General features: G+C 34.8%; 1 protein-coding gene across 2 annotated transcripts in view; it reads left to right on the top strand.

Annotated features, from left to right (window-relative positions):
• The first annotated feature begins 541 nt into the window (after positions 1 to 541).
• The window catches only part of Hydr1 (abhydrolase domain containing Hydr1), a 107,139-nt gene continuing 86,907 nt past the window's right edge, over positions 542 to 20,773 (top strand). The window contains exon 1 of one of the 2 annotated variants that reach the window (XM_081755598.1): positions 542 to 748. In XM_081755598.1, coding sequence (XP_081611724.1) covers positions 623 to 748 — 126 coding nt within the window. In that variant the 5' untranslated portion in view covers positions 542 to 622. The remainder of the gene's footprint in view (positions 749 to 20,773) is intronic. The other variant, XM_081755597.1, reaches the window with a different exon arrangement.

The raw sequence follows: 20,773 nt of genomic DNA, 5'->3' as shown, positions 1-20,773 counted from the left end.
ACAGAGTCAGGCACTCATTCAGTCATGTTCTTTCTTCAGAAAAAACATACTGCGGAAGAAATGTGGTAACAGCGCGCTCCATTTACTTTGTACTGCAGAGTGAGACGCGCTATAATTACAGTTCGACAGTGTCCGTTTCGGCGAGTGCATCGTTTGTTGGGTGCCCTGTGAGGAAGAGAATTGAATGGGCCTTCCCATACACCTATACTATACTGACACTCTGTTTTTACATTTGCATGTACATATATTCCCTTCTCTCTTCTACAATTTTCTTCATTTTACTTTTCCCACTATTCTGTAACTTTTGGCCTGTCCTACTGGCCTTCAGCCCTCTTTCACTGTCTGAATTTCTTTCTCGATTTTGACCTTTTCCTGACTTTAATCTTTTTCCCAAATGTGTGCTTTCTTCCCAACTGTGTCCTGTATTTTATTCAGTTTTGTTCCTGAAACATAAATCCTCCGTGTGAGGTACACATCAGACAGTTTTGCATTTGTAGCACACGTAACTTTAATGCTGGTGTACCTAACTATTTGACCGATAATGGTCTCAAGACAAGACGATAACTGATTATATAATCTTCATGTGTTTTGGTGTGTCGTAAATAGTGTAAGTTAACACAAAATGGATTTTGCTTTATTATGGACACACCAAATTGAAGCACTGAAGAATTTAATATACTCACAGTTTATATTAGTCGTGATCGCAATCTCACTATTTTTTCATCATTATCTGCATAACGTCGTTAAGGTAAGTTCAAGGCCTATTCAAAAAGAGGCCGGTGCAGATTTATGGTGCTCTCGTATTTTAAAATTTGTAAAATATAGGAAGAAATATGTCAGTTGATTTAAAAATAGGATTGCATACATAATAACAATACATATAATTTTACCTCGAAATGTAAAATGTACTGTACAAGGATAACGTGATTAATTTAAGTGCTATGTAAAGGGAGTGCAAAGTGATGATAGAAGTGGCAAATGTGCAGGTTAAGTTTTGGCATACCACTCGAAATAATTGTTAATTCGGCTAATGTTTAGCAGAAGGGGTCCAGCAATTGTTTTTAAAATATATTACAATTTCGGTAATTTCTGTTCATATTAGGTTAGTTTTCTCAGATTATGTTAGTGTAGGAGTCCAGCATAATTTTCCAAAAACTGATCGGTTTTCGCTTATTTCTGCTTATATTAGGTTACTTTAGGTTAGGTTAGATTGGTTACGTTATGTTAAGTCTAAGTACTTGCATCGTCTATTTCTCCTGTAAATTTTGTGTTTTTTTACATGTTTCTGGCCCCCTTCTGCTAAACATAACCTGTTAATTCTTTCACTGATTTCCGTCCTATTGGTCACTAAAAGATTCGCGCTGGGCGATATGACATTACCCCATTTAGCATATGTAAAATTTAAGGGAGCCAGCATAAATAATTGTTGAAAATTAACAATTCGGCTATTTAGCGATGTGGGGGCCAGCTTTTTCACCTACTTTTTTGTGATATTCTATTCCGATCTGGTCGTTTTATGGTTTCATACGTTATATTAGGTTATCACCATTAAATTTATACAGTATTGGCAAGCGAGCTAAGGCGTGTTAGAGCCCCCGCAGTGCACGTTGTTTTCTTTCTTCGTTACAAACAGTTCACTTTTTTTTCTCACATAAAGCACTTCCACTTACCTTTACGGTTTGTACATGTCCCCTACTGCTTTTAAAAAATTGTGTACCATATTTTCTCACCACTATCAACTCACTTCTTCTGTAAATCACCCTGTTTTTCACTAATTTTGCCCCCGCATCTCTAAAGGATTACCAATAATTCTTTGGTGCTGGTTTACTTTTGCCACATCACATTTTGGAAGTTTTACAGATAAAATTGAATACTTTGGATGAAAAGACATCTTTATAAAGAACAAGATTCTGCGTGCGATAGAATTAATTACAGCATAATATACCCGTATTTTAGGTAACCCTATACAGGTGTAGGATTACTAGTGTGAATTCTTAGCATTGACGCATCATAATTGGAAATTCCGAGGTTTGAATTTCGATACAAGCATCCTGACTGGTGATTTTTCAGTTCCACCAGGCGAATGCTCGAATGCCCTTAATACATAAACCTTAGCAAACCTTTAAAATTTTGTTCTTTTGTTGTTAACATTTCCCTGTAAAATGCCTTTTAGCTGCATCTAAAGCCTTTTCTATAAATAAATAAAGTGCAGTTATGTATAATACAACACCGTGCAGTTATGCACAATATTATGTCTGAGTACTGAAATGGAGTTAAAAAAATGCTGTTACAAGCCTTTATACAGTTAAATGAATGAGACTAACTGGAAATTATTTATTCAAAATAAACTATAGCAAATAAGTGGGAATACGACTGTATTCAATCTTCAGAAAATTTTCAATTAAGGCCTATTTTATCGTCTCAATCATCAAGTTATCGAGGACTATCTTTATCCGTACGGTCACGTGCAATCATCCATCCTAGTTGGCGCCGTTTTTATTCTTTCAGTTCTAACTAACAGTTTAATTCAGAAGTATGAAAACGCTGAATCAAAGTTCAGAAATTTTTGCGAGTGCTCTTGGGAAAATTAACACACAAAGAAATACAGGTCTCATCTAATAATAGAAATGGTCTTTTGCGCGCTTTAATACTAGTAATAGTAATAAGAAAGGATATATTCAATATTGCACATTCGTCGTGCAAATTGTAAGTTTAGTTCCGGAAGATGGTTAATTTTGCTGTTTCGTCTAGTGACGACTATTATCGTGTAATTTCGCACTGCGTATCCAATGTATTTGTTCTGACAGTTCATTAAACAGTCAAATGCTATCGACAAAAGGAGTTTGAATAGAATATCAATTTATTGGAACCAATATATATATATATATATATATATATATATATAGTGTTTTATTTCTGGCAGTACGGAACGGTATGGCGTACCGACACCTTTTTAATGAGAAGGGAATATTTACTCCTGTTCTTTAAAAGGGATTGACGAGAAACTTCGAAAATACCAAATAGTAAACATATAGTTTTATTGAAGATCAGTTTCTCCATTGTTTTCGTTTTCCTTTTTTTCTTTCTAGAGGAAGAGTTGCAAATCTTTGTTACTTCTTGATTGTATTCAGGGACTAGAAATATTTTGGCCCTTCTAACTCTCGCTCGCTGGCACGTTCTCGTATCTCCCTTTTTTCATTCCTTTTTCTCACGGTAATATAAACTATAAAGGCTCTGAACCGATCAGTGTTTTTTTTTTTTTCCTCCACAGAAAACTCCCAACTGACTGACCTCCCGAAACGAAATAATCCCCAAAAATTTGCCTGTTGCTGAAGTTGGACTAAACTGAAAGCCAGTACAAAATTTATGTTGGGACTCCACCTCTGTACTTTCTCCGTAGAGAAGCTTATGCTCATTTCCTATTGTAATGTATCCAATTAATTGGTTTTATTCATTATTAGGAAGAGGATTAAGTGAAAATATCCCCTAGATTTTTTCCGCAAAGTTTATCCATCATTTTGTTAGCATGATTGGTATTCTAAAGAACATTATGAGAACAGTATATTCTGTGTGTGCTCTTATTGAAATTGTGTTTGTGGAACTCTAGATGCCTTTTAAAAACAAACAATAGCAGCTTACTTTCACCCCTTTACAGAAAGAAAAAAAGCAAGAAACAAATCACTAAGAAATATTATCATTACGTTTATTGTATTATAAAATTAAGATGTAAGAATCAAACCTTTTAAAAGCATCTTTATATATATGTACGTAAGAATTTTTAGTTACAAGACTGCAGTGATATGTTACTGGACATTATTAATAATAATAATAATAATTGTTATTATTATACCCTGAAAGGTATGCAATTATTTTAACCCATTATGAACCTGAGGTCTAGCATACCGGCACTTATGTGTGTGTGTGTAAATTTATAGTTAACATTGTCTGTAACGTAATAACGTAGAAACGGCTAAACCATTTAAAATTAATTTTTGAACATAACTAACATGCTTCTCGAGCCGGATTTTTTATCACGTTACTTTCATTTAAATGTGTATCCTAAAAGAAGAGAAAACTTTTTTATGTCAAAAATGAGTCTCTCAGAATCCACTCATGTTAAGAAGACGAAAACTGGTATGTAAACTCCTTATTAACAATAAGTGGTCATATGTCCCAATTTTGTTATAAATTCAGCTCCTGTGCGTGGGTTTTCTCCTGGTTTTTCCGTTTCCTCCATTTTTTCATTGTACCAGTATCATCCATCTCATTATCACCGTCTCCTTTAGCCTAAGTATATAATCGTAGATATTAAAATATACAGATATACAGTATTTTTCTCAATATATTGTAAAACTTTGTGTAATTTCGTCTCATATAAGGAAGAGGTAGAGCAGTTAATAAAAAGAGTGTCCGGAATCGACTTCCACTACCAGTTTTTATTATAAAAATCCACTATAAGAGTATTTGTACAGAATACTATACAATTTGTTCTCTATTTTAAAGGGTAAGTAAAAGGTAGTCTTTGACCGTAAGGTCGCAGACAGGATCTCCAACAGAGTCCCGAAGCAGGCAAAGTGGAGTGGAATTAGGTTCCCAAAGCTCCGAAGCAAGCAGTGGGTAGGTTAGATGGCCAACAGAGCCCCGAATCAGGCAAAGCCAGGAGAAAGGATAAGCGTAGTCCCGTAGCAGACTAGAGGCCCTGGGATAGGTTACTCCTAAAGTCCCGAAGCAGACAGTAGGAGGGTCACCAGAAAACTGGTACTGAGCTGAATTCTTCTGCCCAATTTATAGCGTCCCTTGGGTGGCGGTGGCGCTTCTGCTGCGATTTTGTCTTCTGCTCCGTGGGAGGGACTAAACGTCGTCTGCAGGTGATTGCAGGTCCTCCTGGTGGAAATTCCTCTTAATGAAACACGTGGTGGTGTTTATAAACACTTGATGCGTGTATTTGTTTACAAACAACTTCACGTGGGATATTACAATATAAACATGAACTCTGAAATTGTCTGTCTCATCTTGACAAGAACACGGCTGAACCGTCTGAAATGAACATAGTTTGCACTTCGCTCGAGCGGGGTTTCTAGGCTTGCAAACTATGCTATGCTTAAATATCGCAAGTCTTCGTCTGTCGACAGGTACCAGAGCAAAAATGGTAAGAGATATCGAGAAGTGAATTTTTTGGAGTTGATTCATCTTTCCAAGGATAGTCTCCTCCTTAACCCACTATCCAAGCCGGAAGTGGTAGAAACAAATAGTTTCCGACTTCGTTGTTGATTCCCGTAGAACAAAAATCTTAATAGAAATGACAAACAGTTTTTTGGATTCGATTATTGTCTTAAGAAATTACAAACCATTCTCCACCGTGTGTTTTTACTAGAACCGGAAACGGTAAATATTCACTGTTACTTCCCGTTTAACTCGGTAAATATTCACTGTTACTTCGCGTTTAACTCCATAGGAGACAGCGAGGAGGTGTCTTTCGGAATTTGAACCATCCGAAAAAATAATAAATACATACATTTCGAATTTTATCCCTGGTTGTCAACCAGAAATGTTGGAAATTCATGATTTGGTATTTCAACACTGATCACAGTAGTGCAGAACAGTAATAGATAAACAGTTTTCTAATTTGGAGTTTATATTTTATCAGTACGTTTAATCTTGGACTTTATTCCTCTATTACAACTTGAAATGGTAGATATATACCCGTACTTCCGATTTCGATATTTATCATCATAGAGCAAAATCGGTAAAATGTAGTGGGTTATTGCTGTCTCATGTGAATTCAGTGTCCCAAGAATAAGTTTTATCTCCTCCTTATACTTCTATTGAAACCGAAAACAGTGGAAATGTGATTTCCAATTTCAGGGCTGATCACTATAGTAGAAAACTTTAGTAGCTAGAACCAGGTTTGTGACATGGATTCAATACAGAAAGAATAGTTTCCATATCAGACTTGATTCCTTTATTCCAACCAGAAATGGTGGAAACCTAATATTACTACCAGTTTTAATATTATTTCCCATGGAACGAAAATGGAAGTATGATTCGACAAGCTATTTAAAAAAAATAAATAAAATAATTCAGTGTCTGAAGAATAGATTTTATCTCAGCTTTAATCTTCTATTAAAACCGGAAGTAGTAAGAAATAGCAGAACTTTCGATTTCAGAATTAATTTCTGTATAGTAATATTTGTGAGAGACAGCAATAAACAGATTTTGATACGGATTCAGCGTCAGACGAACAGGTTCCATTTCTCACATGATCTTTCTATTTGAGCTGAAAGTTGCAGATCTGCTTTAAATATTGAATTCGCGTAGTTTGGAAGACTACCGTAGGTACAAAACCGTTTGCTATAATTTACTTGCGTTACATTGCTTATCCTAAAAGGGGAGTGGGTTCAATATATACGTTAATATCTCAGAAGCCACTTAAGTTAGGTCAAACTCGGTATATGAGAAAGTTAACACTAGTCTCAGCGCTTTCGAAAATTTTGATTTTAAGGAAGAGAAGAAGATTAATTTCTACATTATTTTAATTTCCAGTTTTCTATTCATAAAATATCTAAACAGAAAATGGTTAAACCGTTTAAAACGGATTTGTAATTTGACCTATTTTGTTTTTTTCGCTTTGATTCATAGACATATCCTAAGGGGAAAAGAGTGCTTAAAGATACTTTCCAGATATTTTCTGTAAATCTAATCTTCTTGTGTCTAGAATGGGCATTCAAATAGTATATTGAGAAAATGAAATAGACTTTGTCTGCATTGCGATAACGAAATCTCTTTCGAACATAATCCTTAGTTTGAGTTTAGTTTTAATCAGTTCACTTTGATTCAAATACGCATCCTAAAGTGGGAAAGAAGATTCAGATAAACCTTCCAAATATTTTACAATAAACTTATTCTTCCCGTTCGATGGACGGATATTTCTGCTATTAAATAAAATGAATAAATCTAGAAACTTTCTACATTTCTGTCAAGGAATACAAATATGAAATGCATTCTTATTTGTAGATTATACTATTCATCCTTGTTGTATGTACTTTATCGTCGTAAATAGAATATGTAAATTGAATCGCATGTGAGTGCTACAAAGTAAATTCAGAAATAGTTCAGGTATAAGCGGATTTAAATGTTCGTTAATGTATGCTACATTCACTTGCGGCTAAATGGTATCCTGGTGAAAAAAGTGCTGTAACTTCGGATTCATTCTCGGTAGAAGTGCATTTGTTGCGCATTCCGCGTTAAGCTGTAGGTCCAGGCCTTATAAAGCCACAGTGTTGCTAGGAGACGTTAAACTTTCAGCAACTAATTTATAAGTATGTTAGATGATAATGTGTGAGACTGAAATAATAAGAAAATTAGGAGCTATTACAAATCCACAAATAGTGCCTAGTTACTGAATCGCCCGCAGAAAAATCAGTTCATTCACATCTTAATATAAAGTAGAAAAGTAAACATATCTTCATTTTCTAATACGGTATTCAGTAAGACAACTGGCACGTTCAGAGCACAAGGAAATCGAGTCAGATCAGCTTTGACGAAAATAGATATAAAGTTCATAAAGAAACGCTTAAGTACACAGAAAAATTGACATTTTTTTTTATCCTGTAATAGTTATTTACAATATCTTGATATGAATCTTTGAAGCTATGAAAAGAGGTTCAAGTAGGTAAATTATATTCGAAATACCAAAAATGGACTTCATTCCCTTGTTCTCTGACAGCGCCAATTCTCTGTATAAAACACTTGCTTCCGCCACCAATCGAAATTGCATAATAGGAAGTTCGTCTGTAGTGAATGACACATGGTAAATGCGACTTCTCTGAAGACATTTGTCTATATACTTGATTTGTGTGGTCGACATGTAGGAAGTAAAATTGGCTTTATTTATTAAGAGCACATTGCTAAACAAGCTGCAGAACACATAGGCACGGCATATAACGTAGAACTGGCCAGAAGATGTCACGCAGATAATGCCTTAAAGAATAAACGGCTTTTCGCATAGTAATGTAGGATGTCTATCGGTCAGGAAAGTCAAGAAAAAGTCACAAAATTTAGCTTTTGGTCACGATTTTTTTTATCTGTACAAATATAAGTAGAGAATTTAATATTTTGTTCTATAAAACGTCAAAATTCACCACCAAAAAGGTCTATGGTCGAATTTAGACATTACCAAATCGCAAGCAAAGCACGGTTCTATCGCATGCATGAAAATTCGGCGTAATTCGCACCTAAATTCGCTCTTGAGACTGTTTTTCAGCTGACATCATTGGGTAGTGGCGATGCAAATCGCATCGCCGAAGTCACCTACGCATCTAACCAGTTTATTCAACTGTGAGAAAACACCAAGTTTCTATCGCTCCAGGAAGCAGCCTAGATAAGTGCTGAAGAATATAGCAATATAGGTACTGTTATTAGTTTTTGAATCTTCCGGAATTTTATGGTTTGGTAAAGAAAATATCACGAAATTTCATTTTGGAATTTTAGTAGACACCCTGTAAATGGTAGATAGGAAATTATTACAAATAAGTGTCGACTCTTTGAACAAACCAGATCATATTATCTTAAAACATCAGATTCAAATTTGGGCCAACTGCGAAAAGCCACTTGTAGGTCAGATGATCATATATAACACGATCACAGCAATGATGACTAAGACTGAAATCATTGGTAATTATTGAAATGAAAAATGGAATGAAATTATGTTAATTTAACGTCTGACGGTTATGCGCTTAAGGCTAAGAAAGCTTACAGTTAAGGAAAAGGAATGAAAATTAAATTAAATTTTTCTGTTATTCCATCGGGAATCGAACCCAGAGCCATATACACGAAAGGCGCGCGCTCTAGTTAGCGGGAAAAGTTTGGAAATTAATAATGTATTTGAGGGTACAATGTTGTATTCACACTTATTTGCAACCGTTTAGTTAGATAAATAACTTAACTACTCTCCTCAGTTATTAGTATAACTGCTCGTAATAATGTTTTTTTAACTTTAGTTTCGCACTGAATCAGCTATTAAGCCAAGATGATTGTATTATATGTTATATGTATTTTATTTGTTTATTTATCAGAAAGATCTTAAGTGGAGCAAAAGGGTAATTTTACACTCAAACAATAACAACAAAGGAATAAACTTTTAAAAAAGTTTGCCAAGGCTTACGTATTAAGGGTATTCCGGCATTCGCCTGGTGGAACTGAAAAGTCTCTAGTTAGTGTGCTTGGTGTCGAAATTCGAACTTGCGGACTCCAAATCAAGAAGCGCCACTAACCTACATTCACTCAGTAAACGTAATCAAATTATTTCTCTACAATTGGTTTTGTAAAATGCTTATTACCTTTATGAAGCAAAGGGTGAATTTTCTACTTTGGTTGAGAATTATCCCTACTGTACTTTTAATCGACAATCAATAGTTTTCTGTCCTTTTTGTAGGGGGGCGCGATGGCTCAGTGGTAGATTGTCCATCTTCGGTGCTTGGGGTCCCTGGTTCGATCCCAGCTCGCGCCGTGTGGACTTTGTGGTGGACAAACGGTGCTCGTGGTTCTCCCGTTTCCTCCCACTTTCTTCATGCCACCATTTCATTCATTTCTCATAATCACCGTCTCCTTTAGCCTAACCGGCATAACCGTGGGACGTGAAACTTAAAAAATTCATTTCATTTCTGTCCATTTTCTACATATTACGTGCAAAGATTATTCGGAGTAAATGTTTTATTTTATTAATGTTTAACTTAATTTTGGTCATGTGTTAATTAAAGTTTCAAATATTTAAGTTTCCTTTCCCGTTTATGACGGTAACTAGAAATGAAGTTTCCTCTTTTTATAAAATTCGTGATATTTTTAACATTTTTAAAGACATAATTCTGAATTTTTTCAAATATTGAAATAAAGTAGAATGAAGCGAATAATTAAGAAACATATTTGAAGAAAAAGATTGTTCTTAAACGAAAAGAAAGAAACAAGCTTTAAAAAAAAAGAAATAAAAAGAGTTTTCTAAACAATGGGACTTGAACTGATAATCATGGAATAAGTGGAGCGCCTAGAGAGTGTATGTTAACAACTACTGTACGGAAGTGAGTTAAAATTTGCCATCTTGGTTAACGTAAATAAGCAAATCACTGACACAAAAATGCCTGATCGCTTCGCATATTTTGTGGCTTGAGAGAAATCGAAAATGAAACTTAGTGCGACTAAGAAGTATGGACAGAGATGTGAAAGATGGATTGAAAGAAAATTCTGTGCAATGGGCAATATGGTCGCCAATGTAGAACGTAGTTGGGAGAAAATTAAACAGATTCTACTTGATACACTCCACAATAATATTGGGATGATGAAAAGAGTACCAAGAAAACCATGGGTAACTAAAGCGATGCTTAAGAAGATGGAGGAACGCAGAAGGGCGAAAGACACGGACATCAAAGAATACTGAAGATTAGATAATGAATTGAGATGAGAGATAGACAAAACCAAAGAAAAGGACATGGAAAAGATATGTGAAGAAATAATGGAATTTCAGTGGCGCGGCAGATATGATCTGATGTATCAGAAAGCAAAAGAATTAGGAGAGAAAGCTAATATGCACGTTTGGAATCAAAGATCAACAAGGTCATGTAGTCACTGACCATCAAAGAATCCTTAGAATTTGGGAGAAATACATAAAGAAACTGTATGATCAAAAGAACCGCCACAAAGATGTTGCAATTGAAGCAGAGGAAGAGGTAGATGATGAAGAAAAAGGATCCAGCATATTGAGAAGTGAAGTCGTACAAGCCGTCAAAGATTCGAAGAAGGAAGGCCACTGGAGACTACGACATACCAGCAGATTTGCCCAAATGATTAGAAGACAATGCAGTGAAAATACTGACTTCATTTATTAACAAGATCTACCGAACGGGAGAATAGCCAAACGATTTTCTGGATGTTACAATGATTGCATTGCCGAAAAAAAGCAAACAAAGAAGTGCACCGATCACAGGAGCATTAGCCTTGTTTTCCACACTGAAAGATTATTGCACCCACACTAAATAGGCTGCTTAAAAGTAAGGTAGAAGAGATGTTAGAGGAAGATCAATTTGGATTTCGGAAAGGAAAAGGCACCAGAGATGCTACTGGGTTGAGAATTATATCAGAACGAGTTCTTGATGTAAAGGAAGAGTTGTGAAAAGCTTTCGACCGAGTCAATTGAAGCAAACTTCTAAAAATATTTTAAAAATGAGAATCAACTGGAGACATCGACCACTCATTCGCAGCTTGTACGTAGGACAAGTGAAGTTGCGCTTGAATGAAGGAGAAACTAATAGTGTGAAGATTGGAAGAGGAGTCAGACAAGTATGTAATATATCGCCTCAATTATTCAACATTTACAGTGAATATTTAATGAAGGAAACATTAGTGGGAATTGGAGATTTCAAGATTGGCAGATCATTAACAAGATCAGGTATGTAGATGATATGGTTATTATAGCTAGAATCGAAGAAAGACTACGGAGGATGATTGACAAAATAGTTGACACTGAAAAACTATATGGAGTGGAAATCAACATCGAAATATCGAAAGTCATGAAAATATCCCGTGGAAACACGCCTTTACGGGTCAGAGTAGACCAAAGAGAACTTGAAGAGGTCGATAATTTCAATTACCTGGGAAATATTTTTGACTAGACACACTTACTGTACCAAGGAGATTAGGCCAAGAATAGCCATAGACAAAGATGCTTCATCAAGAAAAGATCACTCCTAACCAGCAGTCTCAATATTGGACTAAAGATGATGTTGGTCAAGTGCTGTATGTGGAGCATTGGACTGTATGGTTCAGAGACTTTGACATTACAGAAGATGGAGAAGATAAAATGAAGATATTTTGAAACGGATAGGAGAGAACAGAACGCTTCTAGCCAGCGTCCTTCGTGGGAAGGCCTATTGGATTGGACACATCTTGCGAAGAAATTGTCTTCTTTATACCGTCATAGAAGGAAAGATGGGAGAAAAGTAAGGAATTTGAAGAAGACACAACTAGTCGATGATTTAGAAGTTAGAAGAAAATATTGGGAGTTAAAAGAGAAAGCTGAAGATAGAGAAATAGCAGAGCATGTAGTGTAGGCCGAATACACTAGAAAAATTTCGTTTTCTATTCTTCCAAGAGTGAATTATCGACTATTATGTATTCTGTAAACGTCCAAAACAAATAATAATAGCAATAATTAAATCATAATTGTTCAAAGCAGGAAATGTTTTAAGGCATATGACTTTATCTGTGATGCAACTGTATTATCAAGTACTGTATATAAATTATTCAAACAACTTTAAATAATGTGTCGAATAAACGCTTAACCATTTAACTTGCACAGAACAAAAATAAGGCCATTAGTGCCATTGTGCAACTTAACACAACGGTTATCGCATAATGCAAGGAGTGCAAGGGTCAGTGCATATTATAAACATATTACATAATGTTACGAGTTGAGGAAAACAAACCTTAACAAGATAATGGCCGTTGAAAGGGAGCCCAGTTTTCTTTTGAAGAACATCATTGGAGAGGACGAAACTTGGGTTTTCATGTACGATCTGGAAACCATTCATAAGAGTGCTGCGTGTAAGGGGCCCTGATTGGTCCTAAAACCCAAAATCGCAACAGTCAAAATAGAAAATCAATATGCTCTTGATTGTTTTTTACGATGTCTAAGGAATTGTTCGCTGGGAAATTGTAGCGAGAGATCAAAGTACTACTGAGGCCTTTTATATGGAATTCTGAAACGTCTGTTGCAAAGAATTACACAAGTGAGGCCGGAGTGACCTCCATTGGAAACTGTTCGGTGACAGTGCCCAAGCAAACAACACGATGATTATTAAATTGTTGCACAAATTGTGTTTGTATGTACCAGACCACACATACTGCCAGAGCTGTTCTCCTGTGTTTACTTTCTTTTCGAAAAAGTATAAGTACCGTTGAAGAGTTACTTTTTTTGTATATATTTCTATCATCCAGAAATTAGTGATAAGGACATTGAACAACAGGAGTCATTTCATGACTTATTTTGTCGTGCAAATCTGTTTGTAGACAAAGGAGTTTGTGGGTCATTCTCAGAAAAATCAGGAATTTATGTATCTGTTTTTTATTATGAAAATTAAAGATTTAAAAAGAATAATTTAATATTAAAAAAAAACTGAATATAACTGATAGAAAACATATGAACTAAAACTGAGATAAACATATTTTTATACTGTTCAAATGTTGTTTACAGAGTGTGATTTGTCACGTCTGTGGACTGTCACTACTCCTGTTTTTTGTTTGTTTCCAGTTTTATATTTCACACATTAACGTAAACCTAAGTGGTTAGCGTACATTTTTGGATTGAAGAAACATTTGAAAAACGTTTTTCGGGACCGTAAAGTTAAACTTAGTTTTCATGCTCACTGAATTTTAGGTTTAATAGCTGTAACCATAGAAATAGGTCACGTCTGTGGACAAAAAATAAAGTGTCACTAAATACCTCCAGGTAGCAGCACCATACTGTTTATAATTTGTAAACAGCCCCCAGGCAGCCATTTAGTTCAGAGAAACATAAGGAGGTACTCCCATGCGCAAAAAATATTGCGCGTATACTGTAACTCACAATTTTTCGCAATTATTCCATTTTCCATATGTTTATTGGTAAAATTCAGTTATTAGTACGTGGAGATAATAGAAAGCAATCCATCTAAGGAGATATTTCCAAAAAATATAATAAAATAATAAAAATATAAGCAAAAAACAAAATTATGTTCGGTTTTGTGTATACTGGCAATAATGTTTTCGAGGGAATTTTTGGAGTAGCACAGCACGATTGCAGAGGGAATAACAAGATTAGTAGGAGAACAGCTGAATCAAGGAACTGGAAATTGGAGCAAAATATTGCATTTATTGGCTTAAATCTAGGGTGTAAATTGTCTGCCAAATATAAATTAGCTTCTGTAAGCAAGATGTTATACGGAAAATATAAACAAAGAGAAAAACTGTTGTTTTAAGTTTGGAAGTGACATGCTGTATAGCCATGAGCATTTATTTCTTAAGAAAAAAAACAGGCAACAAAAGAAAATCTGTGTGGGCAAGTGGGTAGAGTGACTGACTAGTAATTCTTATACTGTTTTGACACCAGATCGAATCCCATCCGGTCCGGTTCATTTTTTTTTTCTTTACAAAACATTGTAGAAAGTGTATAATTTTTATGTTAATAAGAAACGAAATAATATAATAATGAAATAACTTTTTGTTTTTCTGATGACGTATTTATTCAGAATTAGCTTACTATTTATTACTAATAGCGATTGTTTTTAGTTTATGGTATGGTATGCTTAACCGTTCCCTCTCCGTTTTTACACAGCTTCAACTCACTGCGAGTGTCTGTGAGTCAGGAACAGGAAAAAAACAAAACAAGAGCAACCTGCAGCTTTACACACAGCGTGAGGAACACAGTCACAGCGATAGCTCGTTGTCATGAAGAAAAAAACTGTTCTAGTGTTTCTGTGTGTGTGTTTCTTTTTAAAGTATTGACTCTCTCTCCTTTTGTTTCATATCCACAAGTGCAACAAATGCAAGTCTGTGTGAAAAAAAATCAAGAGTGCTTTCTTTCAACAAAACTAAATTTTACAGCTCTCTTTGTGAGGAACGCGAATGCTTCCAAAAGATGCCATGAATATTAACTATAATCGTACCGAATTATACAGTAGCGTGAAAAACTGATAACAAAATGATGTAACATGCATAAGCTTTTTTTATTTTTTTATTATTATTTTTTTTTTTAGAGTAACCACACATTAAACATAACAAATTAAATTTTTGGGATTACAAATTATCACATTACGTGTCGGTGTAGGCCTATTCGTTTTCACATTCGAGCGACGAAAAAAGAAAGTGTGGTGATAGTTATAAAAACCGAATACCAGATTTCAATAAATTCAAGTTACATGGCTCCTACATAGCGAAAAAAATGATTTTTCGATGTCTGTCCATCTATTTGTCTCTCGGTTCGTCACGCTTTTACACGCACTCAAATAAAGGCCATACTGTTCAACGTATCTGCACCGAATTCTAGACATAACGTTTTAGTAACATAATATCTTTCGAATTTTATGTCCTTCGACACCTAAAAGCAAGGGTAATTTACTGAAGGATTAAAATTTAAAATAATTCAATTTTCTCAAATAAAAAAAGCTGTGACGATTTTATTTACTTTTGATAAATATATATTTTATTAACAAATCTCCACCACATATGAATAATTTTTCTGAAAAAATATATATGGTGTAATTTACTGTATGGTATGCGTTCTTTTTGCACAATTTTCTCAACCACATTTCATAAATAAACGTATCATTAATTACCTAACAATATGTCAACTCGTTGGAAGGAGTAGCTTAATCTTAGGGTGAGCTATCCCCCGATGGTTTTCCCATTAACGCCTCAGGCAATTTTGTTCATATTTCGTAAAGAAATATTTCATTAATAAACTAACATAGAGCATAAATAGTTTATTCCGATAACATACAGAAGCAGTGGTTTTCTCAAGGGTTGATTTTTTTTTGGACAATTGTCTCAGTTATTACTGAAATTTCTATTTTTACTAAAATTTGTTCTAATTTCAGTAAAAATATTTTCTGTAATAATCTTACAATATGGTATAACTCGCTTGTTCCGAAAAGAAAAATCCAAAAGAGATAGTTTACTTTGACAGTGAAATTTTTCCCGACGATTTGCTTAAAAATTACTCGATATACTGTCAAAATTACAGATAGAAGATTTTACCTTTGGGGGTAAGCTTTTGCCGATGACCTTCCTAAAAACAACTCAAGAGATGTTTGTTGTTCATATTTTATAAATACGTATTACATAAATAACCTAGCTATATGGTATAATTCCCTCATCCGGAAAAACTAGAAATGGTATATTACTTTTGACAGTAAGTTTTACCCTGCAATTTTCTCAAGAACGACTCAGGCGATTGTGTTCGTATTTCATAAATAAATGTTTTATGAAAACACTAACAATATAGCATAGCTCGTTTATACTGAAAAGATCCACAAGGGATAATTTATTCTTGGGGGTGACTTTTTGCATAATTTTCTCAGAAATTACTCAGACGCTTTTGTTTATAGTTCACATACAATTATATCCTTTATAATTCTAATATATGGATCAAGTTATTTCTAACCAAAATATGACCAATGGGTACTTTACTTTTGGGCCTGAAGTTTCTTCTAGCAAAGTTTTCCAAAACATTATTTTATTCGCAATTTCCCAAATAAATGTATCAATAACAGTTGCAGCCTAACATAAGTCAGTGTAAAATATTCGAGCGAGAAAGTATAGTGCGTTTACTCCGTACCCTTTCTTAAATATATTTTTAAATGTTACACCTAATCACAATTTTCCGAACAAAATTGAAACTTCTTTTTAAATGTGCCTTGTTGTGGTCAAATGGTTCAAGTGCATTGGTTCTGAATTAGATTTCCAGTGAGAGCTAGTGTATCTTCATCCAAGAGATGTGACGCGTCGGTGCAAAGAAGAAAGTGTTTAAATAAGCCTAACCAAGCTAATCAACAAAAGAAATAATACAATGTTACGAAATTATCGTAGAAACGTTGTTAATATTAGGTAGGTTCGACTGGAATGTCCAAACAATTGTCAATTCCAAAGGTCTTTGTTTTCGTCCGGCGGGAGCTCATGTGGTTCGGATTTCACGTTAATCAGTAGGTCCACGTCTCATATAGCCTCGCTGCTGAAAGGGACGATAAACTCAAAATCACATCACACATCTTTGTTTTCGCCTTTGTTTTAAATGTCTCTGTTCATAAGCTCCTTAGTGGTTAGCGTACGCGCCTTTGGCGTGGAAGACCCGGCTTCGATTCCCGGCGAGAGCTCACGTGGCTCGGAGTCCACGTTAATCAGTAGGCCGACGTCTCATATAGCTTCGTTGCTGAACGAGACGTTAAACTCAAACTCAATGTCTTTATTCATAAATGTCTTTGTGTATGGTTTTTCATATACGTGGCATGGACATTAAATTTTGATTTCTACGCCATATGTATCTAATTACATACACACCTATAGAACGAACACAACAAACTTGGAATATCTACATTGTTTGCGTATGGAAAATAATCACGCTCTACTGTACAGGACAGCCGTGTGTATGGAATTCCATACACATGGCAATCAACGTATTAAGAAATGTATAATAATAAGAATTATTATTATTATTATTATTATTATTATTATTATTATTATTATTATTATTATTATTATTATCATTATTATTAATAATAATAATAATAATAATAATAATAATAATAATAATAAACAGAAAACGATACGATCACTTACATAATTTATAAATATAAGTTAACATTTAATAAGCATATAACTGCAATGGAATTAAGTTGTTTTTCTCTCTCCCTGAACGCTACAGCCCTTATTGTTCTAACGCGTAGAAGAGAACTTGTGGCACCCACGATTTGGGGCGGTGTGTGGTCACAACTTGGTATCCCTTTGTTGTTAGTCCTAGCTTTCTAGACGGATGCAGTTATTACCGGTAGAATATACAAGCAAATTGACTTTTGTATTACTATTAAAGTAAATAATTACACTCATTCCTTCAATGTGATACTTGTGGTTGCTTAACCGTATACAGACAGCTGATCCATGGAAAAATCGTTAATAATAATAATAATAATAATAATAATAATAATAATAATAATAATAATAAATAACAGGAACTCGACAAATATTCTTGCAAATAATAGGAAAAAGTTTGCGTCACACTGTTCACTTTGCTGGACACACCAGTGTGGCGCGTTATACCGATTGTGGCACACTGGAATATAGGGTATGTTTTGTTTTGTTTTTTTTTTTTTTTTTTTTTTTTTTCAACTATTCCAACTGCTTCAATTGAAATGGATCTATAATAATAAGAGAATGAATTTAGTCTTCTTACCCTTCAATTTAGAAATAAGGTTCGCGAGAATTTCATAAAAGAATAATATACTCAGAATTGTATATAGTAGTTTGTTTTATTCGAAATTACATACTTCCTGCAACTGTTTTTTGATTGAAATGATTTGAAATGAAATTTTTAAGTTTTACGTCCAACGATTATGCCGGATAGGCTAAAGGAGACAGTGATGATAAGAAATGATGAAATGGTGGAATGAAAAAAGTGGGATAAAACGGGAGAACCTCGAGAAAACCCACACACACAGTGTTTGTCCAGCACAAGGTTCATTTGGCGCGAGCATAGATCGAACCAAGGACTCCATGCACCAAAGGTGAACGCTCTACCACTGAAACACCCTGGTCTCTAAAATTACTTATGGAACTACCGAGAACTATGCTGTAATATTTGAATGTGCTTCAAGTTTACAATAATTAGTTTAGTTAAATTCATTATTAACAATTAAATAATTGCATTCATTATTAACAAGTAAATGCTGCTGATGTAAAGACTTAAATCTAGCGATACCGCGAGCGTAAGTATTAAACAGAGGGATTTTAAAGGGCCCCCTGAACTGGGGGCCCTGGGCTCCATTGGCTCCGCCCTTAATCCGCTAATGCCTATAGATTATAAATTAAAGGGGACGGTCCGGGTCCGTTCTAAAAATTCCGGCCCGTGCAGACCTCTAGCTCCTGTGTATATGCTATCTGAAAATACAGTAGAGTTTCGCTTATCCGACATAAAACAGGCAGGCAGAACGCCGGATAATATGGATGTGTTAAGGAAAGACCTATAAAAAGTCAAACTATGATATAATTTTACACATTACGCATCTAATTATCATCTTTGCAAGAAACAAATATAATGCATTGGCTCAGTGACGTATCCAGCGTGAGGTCCTGGAAGCTGTCCCTTACCAAACCTCAAGCACTTTTTAATAAACCTACTTTTTCCCTTTTGAGTTTTTTTTTTATTTATGTCAGATTACTTTGAGTCGGTGTCCAAACTGTGGACAATGCGTTGTTGTTATAATTCTAACAAGTAACACTTCCCAAGTGTAACACTCCGATTTTGATAAAATTTGGCAGGTAGATACTATACATAAAATAAACAAATAAGTGCTTTTTTATTTATTTATTTAATTTTTTTGCTGAAAAACGGTTTTAGGGGGCGAAAGCCCTCACCCAAAATTTGAAAGTTGACGCTCGAAGGGCAAAAACAAGTGGACCAAAGTGAACGAAATTGTGAACAGATATTGCGGACATAAAATTAGAGAATACGTGTTTTGCATTTTCCTGGAAAAAACGGTTAGGTGGGGCACAGATCCCTCCAAACTTTTGATCATGAAATATCAAAAGTGCTAATAACAGTATGTCAGAAGTGCGTAAATTTACATGAAGAATTGGAACAAAACTTTGTGTTAGGACAATAAGCAAAAAATAAACAAATTCGGCTTTTTTATTTCCTGCGAAAAAACGGTTTTAGAGGACAAAAGGTCCCCCGCATGAATTTTGAAATTTGACGCAAGAAAGGCAAGAAAAATGTACCGAACTGAATGAAATTGTTCACAAATGTTGTAGAGGTAAGATGAGGAAATACGTGCTTCGTATTTTCCTGAAAAGAGAAAAAAACCTTTTGAGTGGACCGAGGCGTTGAGTGTCGGAAGGATTGGACCGAAGCGAATGAAATTGTCTGTAGATATTGGATATGAAAAATAAAGCCTCTCGTGTTTCACAAGTGTCTCCATCAGATTTCTTCAAATTTGGCAGATCAACATCAAGCACAAACAGTATAGCGTATTTTGTAGTATTTCACGAGGCAACTTTAACCCTTACAATGTTTTTCCGCATAAACAAAAACACGTGCCGATTAATTTCCTGTTTGCTGTTGATGTGCCAAATTTGATAGGGACATCTTTAAAACACGAAAGTCCTTATTTTACATACAGTCTATACAATATCTACACACAATTTCATTTGCTTCGGTCCACTCCTTCCTGCACTTTTACGGTAATATTAACTTTTTTTTGGAGGGGCTCTAGGCCCCAACACTGTTTTTTTCATACAAATTAAAATGCATTTCATTTATTGTTTTGCAAATTGTCCCTATACGAAGTTTCGTTGCAATTCTCCATACTCTTTAGGAACTTCTGACATATACATACTTATTTGCACTTTTGATATTTCCTAATCAACAGCTTAGAAGGTCCGTGCCCCACTCAATCGCTTTTTTTTTTTCAGGAAAATACGAAACACAATTACCTCAATTTACGTCTAGAATATCTGTGCACGATTTCAAAATTTTGGGTGGGGAATTCTGCCCCCTTAAACCAATTTTTCGCAGAAAATAAACCCGGTTTTTTTTTTTTTTTTTTTTGCGTATTATCCCTACACAATGTGTCGTTCCAATTCTTCATGTCCTTTAAGCACTTCTGACATACTGTTATTAGCACTTTTGATATTTCACGATCAAAGTTTTGGAGGGGTCTGTGTCCCACCGAAACTTTTTTTTTTTTTTTTTTTTTTTTTTTTTTCAGGAAAATACGGAACCCATATTCCCTCATTTTTTGTCTACAATACCTGTGCACAATTTCATTCATTTCGGTTCACTTCTTCTTGCCTTTCGGGCGTCAACTTTCATCATTTTGGATGGGGGATTTTGTCCCCTAAATAATTCGTTTAGTTTTTGCGTATTGTCCATACACAAAGTGTCATCGGAATTCTTCGTCCTTTACACACATCAGACATATTGTTACTAGCACTTTTGATATTTCATGATCAAATGTTTGGAGAGGTCTGCGTCCCACCT

Source organism: Thermobia domestica, chromosome 4, assembly GCF_964235325.1.
Source record: "Thermobia domestica chromosome 4, izTheDome1.hap1.1, whole genome shotgun sequence".
NCBI lineage: Eukaryota > Metazoa > Arthropoda > Insecta > Zygentoma > Lepismatidae > Thermobia > Thermobia domestica.
This window is presented reverse-complemented; position numbering and strand designations above follow the sequence as displayed.